This window comes from Mycetomoellerius zeteki, unplaced genomic scaffold (assembly GCF_001594055.1).
Source record: "Mycetomoellerius zeteki isolate Tzet28-1 unplaced genomic scaffold, Tzet1.0 scaffold433, whole genome shotgun sequence".
Lineage (NCBI taxonomy): Eukaryota > Metazoa > Arthropoda > Insecta > Hymenoptera > Formicidae > Mycetomoellerius > Mycetomoellerius zeteki.
This window is the reverse complement of record NW_017257428.1, coordinates 921,078-926,300: the sequence shown is the minus strand read 5'-3', so window position 1 is coordinate 926,300 and position 5,223 is coordinate 921,078. Positions and strand designations below refer to the sequence as shown.

The 5,223-nt window shown below is 33.5% G+C and overlaps 1 protein-coding gene across 4 annotated transcripts in view; it reads right to left on the bottom strand.

Moving 5' to 3' along the window:
• LOC108726746 (Ciz1 zinc finger protein) overlaps window positions 1-5,223 on the bottom strand; it is a 9,312-nt gene that overhangs the window by 2,871 nt on the left and 1,218 nt on the right. For 2 of the 4 annotated variants that reach the window (XM_018454505.1, XM_018454504.1), the window contains exons 3-7: window positions 5,128-5,223; window positions 4,583-4,647; window positions 4,411-4,488; window positions 1,770-2,239; window positions 919-1,078 (exon numbers count right to left, since the gene is read on the bottom strand). The exon at window positions 5,128-5,223 is cut by the window's right edge and continues 83 nt beyond it. In XM_018454505.1, the coding sequence (XP_018310007.1) occupies window positions 919-1,078; window positions 1,770-2,239; window positions 4,411-4,488; window positions 4,583-4,647; window positions 5,128-5,223 (869 nt within the window). Of the gene's footprint in view, window positions 1-918; window positions 1,079-1,769; window positions 2,240-3,668; window positions 3,794-4,410; window positions 4,489-4,582; window positions 4,648-5,127 lie in introns of those variants that run through there. The other 2 variants (XM_018454506.1, XM_018454507.1) reach the window with 2 other exon arrangements.

Below are 5,223 nucleotides of genomic sequence, written 5' to 3'. Positions count from 1 at the left end.
TTTGTTATAATTGGTGAATCTGAATGAAATTTTGTATAAGTCATGTTTTTTTAGTACTTAATATATTTATATAAAAAAATTTAATCTTTATTTTTTTAAAATTTTTGTTTATAACAATAAAACTAATAACAAATAAAATAATCTATAAAAATGTGTTGCTCATTGCTGAAAACAGAATGTTATGAACACAACTTTCACATGTATGTAGTTTGTTTAAAGCGTAAATATTAATATGTGTCTTATGACTGGAGAACCTCCTTAATATATATATACACACAGGGTTGGCAAACGTTACTTTTCAGTTACTTTGTCGTTACTTTTTATAGTAAACAATTTGATGACGATGTTGCAATTTTTTATGACGATAACGCTAACTAACTAAACGCTAAGGTTGTACTAAAGTTAGAAAAGTCACTTTCAAAAATAACTTGTCACTATTATGCGTTACACCGAAAAAATTATAAGTATAACGAGTAACGCATAACGTTACTCGTTACTAAAAAGTAACGCGTTACAAATTAGGAGTTATTTTTTTCAGTAACGAATGACTTTTTCAATCCATTATAAGTAACGATTGACTTTTCTAACTCTGATGTTAGCATTATCATCATAAAAAATTCACAATGTCATTATCAAATTGTTATTATAACAAGGTAACGATCAACAAAGTAACGGCGTTACAAGTAACGCGTTACTTGCCAACCTTGTATATATATATATATTACGAACCTTCTTAATAATACTAACGATTGAAATTAATTCATGCAAATTAAATTTCAACAATGTATGCAATAGATATGTCTTTGTGATTCCTAATTTTTATATTATACATATTATTTGTAACGATCGCGTTATATAATATATATTTAAACCCAGGATTACGAACGATAAGCTTGTCTAACGCCATTGCTGAATTACCTTTTCTTCGTCGTCCCAATTACTCTTATTATCATCTTCCTCGTCATCGTCATCGGAAAATTCTGCATTAATGGCTTTGGCCATCTCTCTATCCTTGTCCTTCACGCTGGTCCCGGATCCCGAGTCCTTTTTACTTCCGGGTAGCCTAGTAGTACCGCTACTAATGACACAGCAATTTTGTTTTGACTTATATTATTTTCCAGCATTCCATTTTCGTGCTTCTTTGTCTTTCGTTGTATCATCGAGCAAGACTTGCTTATAGATGATACGTAGAAAATATCGCGATAGTATCGGTTTAATATCTCGGCTTTATATCCCAAAATGTGAAATGATGCGTTTCGTATTGTACGCTAAAAGTGTCTATTATTCATTTTTCTTTATTTTTCATCGCGTTCTGATATCTTCGCACACTCTCGGTCGTGCCAAAAAATATGATATGAATAGTATATAGTCATACCGCTATGAACTCTAAAGAGAATTATGTCTCATGACGAGTTAAGTACAATTATTTTAGCTCTCGTATCGAAAGTTATTACATTGCGTTTATACGTATCATCACTGATTTCTTCTTTATTAGAAAAAAGCTCTCTTTCTCTCTGTCGGCAGTGGAATATTTGTTTCATGATTGTTTGCATCTTGACTGTTTTATCAATCGATTTACTTAGGCATTTATTCACGCATGTGTATTTTGTCCGTTCGCTTTCATAAATTATCTTGTGACACTCAGGTCATCGACCGAGAGTCGGTTTGCATGAACCGACTTCAAAGAAGAATATTCAAGCAGGCTACGAAGATAGTATTGCGTACGATTTTTTTTTTTTTTTTGGTAAGTGACTGTATTAATAAATTACCTCCTGCGTAGTTTAGTAGTAGTCATGCGCACACGCTGGATGTAGTCTCGTGAGCGTGAGCCTAGCAGCTTTCGACGATAGTCGAGCGAGTGCAGAGTAGTACGCTTGCGAGCCATGAGGACGTCCGATCGAGAGCTCACACGATGAAATGCACCACCTCTACCACCGGTGCCGCGGGTCGAAATGCGACCTCTGTAATTCGAACTCTGATGCGATATTCTTCCTCGACTCGAGGTGTATCTCTGAGTCGGTGGCGGTGCCATTTCGCTAATCCGAGGGGGTGGCGGAGGCACATAGCTCCGTGAAGCGGAATGACGGTCCTCGGAACGGTGGTACGATGACGCGCGTTCGCTCTGTCTCTTGTCCTCGTATACGTTGGACGATGACGATCCCTTGTTATCGTCATAAGCTGCCGATGTGGACGAACCGTACGACGAATACCTCTGTGAGCCGCTACCGCTACCTCCACCCTGCCAAATCAAATTTAATTGTGCTCCTTCCATGTATTTCTTTCTTTTTATTTTCATCTCCCATCCTTTTTTCTCTTATATTTTATTCTACGCACATATGTATATTTACATATAAGTATACACGTATGTGGCTTATGCATACATATCCTTTTTTTCCCCTTCTACACGCACGTACACATCTACGTTTACCTCTTAATTGCTACTGTCCAACTGGTCTAATCAAGTGACTAACCGACTGACATCGAGTGATGGATTGATTGAGTGATTGACTGACTAAATGGCTAAATGACTAACTCAATCAACTGAATAAAAAACTGATTGATCGATTAATAGCATAATGTCGGCACAGTAATTTTAACTGATGTTTCTATTTTCAGTTTTCAAACCCATTTGCATTTCATCATTCGATTGTCACGTGCATGCAGTGCTAATCGTCTATTATATCGTTTAAAATGGTTCAGCGTCATGACTGTCATATATGGGATTAATAATTGTAATTACTCTATGCTCATTGTATCACCTAGATATATAATTTGATTTTCCCTAAATAATTAAGAATCCCTAAGTATCTTTTCATTGCCTCATTACAAAAATGTACTCTCTAATCTCATTGATATTTGTAATCTCGGGAGTAGTAGCAGTGCTCGTTTCCCTCGAGCTAACGAATTCTATCTTATCATTCAACGATGTATGTATATATAACGTACGTATAATGCTCTCGATAGACCTTTCCAACTTAGTTGAATTATATATCTGTCATTAGGCGTGATGTGTCGAATATTTCATATACACGAAGATGAATCGAATAAAAGTAACAAAGTTGTCATTATGTACATAATCATTTGTGAATATTTATGCGTATAGTTGTGTTTGGTAATAAGATAGTTTGAACAATATTATACATATGTATGTACACTTGTATTATATCCATATTTCGCTCGTCTCCCCTACATGTATCATGCATGCCAAGTATTTCCCTAGTATCATTCTGTAGGGATATGCATACATTAGACATTAATTCTTTCCCAATTCCCTTTTTGTCATGCGTAAGGTCGATAACATGTCCCAATATATAACAATTGGAAAGGCCTACGAACGTATAAATATTAATCAAAATTTGTGCTCTTGTAATTTAGCATTTGTGATATAATTTAAATAATTGATTAAACGATGTTTATGGGTGATATTTCATGAAAATCCCATATCATAAGGCGATGCCTGAGAAGACGTTGTTATCTCTCTACAATTTCTCTATACTCTTTATTCTCGTTATGCATAATAAATCGGCATAATTGCGTTTATTGTTCTCTAACGGGGAATAACATGATGTAACTCTCACGTCTATCCATTCAATTTGTCATTGACTTTTCAAATAGCTCTCAAACTTTACTAGGATATGTGCGGACAGCGGGCAATATCATATAAATACCATCTAGGTATATTTCATCTTTTAACGATTCATCTTTTAATAATTTGACGTTTTTGTAGCGTTCCTCTGCAGTAGCGCCCCAACGCAAAAAGAACGAGTGTTCGAGAAGCCGTTGGTTCGCGTTGCTTGAAAGGAAAGTAGGATAACTTATGAATGTTCTGTCTAAGATATACCAATTTTTCTTATATACGAGTGTCCTGAAATCATTTAGTATTCCTTTGTGTAACTAATTTTTTAATACGTTACACTTCAATCAATAAGTGACAAATTTTCAGGACCATCGTTACATTACATAAAACAAAAATATTTGAATCTTCTATTGAAAGAAATTTTTCATTAAATTTTTCATGGAAATTCAAGTTGGGAAATATCCGTACATAATCATATAGAACATTGTATATTGATGTCATACTATATTTTTCTCTTAACCTCTTCAGATCTGATTTTATTGGAACTATATTAAAAAAAAGTTTTAATTCAGCGTACTTAAATAAATAATTCATACTTAACAATTACTTTTTTTTTTTTCAAAATTTCGACTATTTTTCCAACATATACATTATTATGTACATCAATCTCAGATAATGTCGATAGAATTAAATAATTCCAACGAACAATATCTTCAAATTTGATGTACATTACAATGTAATGCTGAGTCTGAAGAGGTAAAATTATCATCTTACGAAAGATAGAGAAACGGATAAAGAAGATTACAAAGAGAGAGACAGGGGAAGATACATACCTGATAAGAATCACTTCTTATCCTTTTACGCGCTGAGTCACTTGATGATCGATGGTCATCCCTGGCAGAATAAGAATCCTGAAAAAAAGAAATCGTTTTAATATTCTAACAAAAACGCTTCTAATAAATAGTTTAATAAATAGAAATATAATATTTTAATTTGTCTTCTTACACGAGGTCTTTTATAATTATTTGAATGTTCGCCACGACCGCCTCTGCTTGAATATCTTTCTGATCCTGTAAAGACAATAATCAAAAATATTACAATATTGTTTGTTTACTTCACATTAGGGAGATATCTAATATGTGACTTGTGATACTGTAAAGTTTCATAATCTTCAATTTAGGCTGCTTTCTATTTAATGCTTTAAGATTACGGTCCACTTGATGCTTCAAAGAATTTTTAGATTGGTATAATTCAGTTAGTATAATTCATTTTATGATCGATCAAAGTAGCATCGAATGGACTGCATCCTAAGATACAGATTTTGTTGTCTTGGTCAATTAAACACTTTGAAGCATTTATAGGACCAAATAAAGCACAGCTTCAATTTAGTGTGCTTATAAGTGTACTCTCCATAGAGATGAAAATTTAAATTAAATTTAACTAGTCAAAATAAAGAAAAATCAAATTTTCAAATTTAATCTCTAATTCGATATGGGCATAATTGTTTTTCTAACAATGTTACTATTACATATCTAACTCTCGTATATTACCTGAGTTATATTTGGATCTAGAATCATAATTCGTCGTCGAATATTTAAATCTGCCACCTCTGGAAGACGAGTATCCTCCTCTGCCAGACATATTTC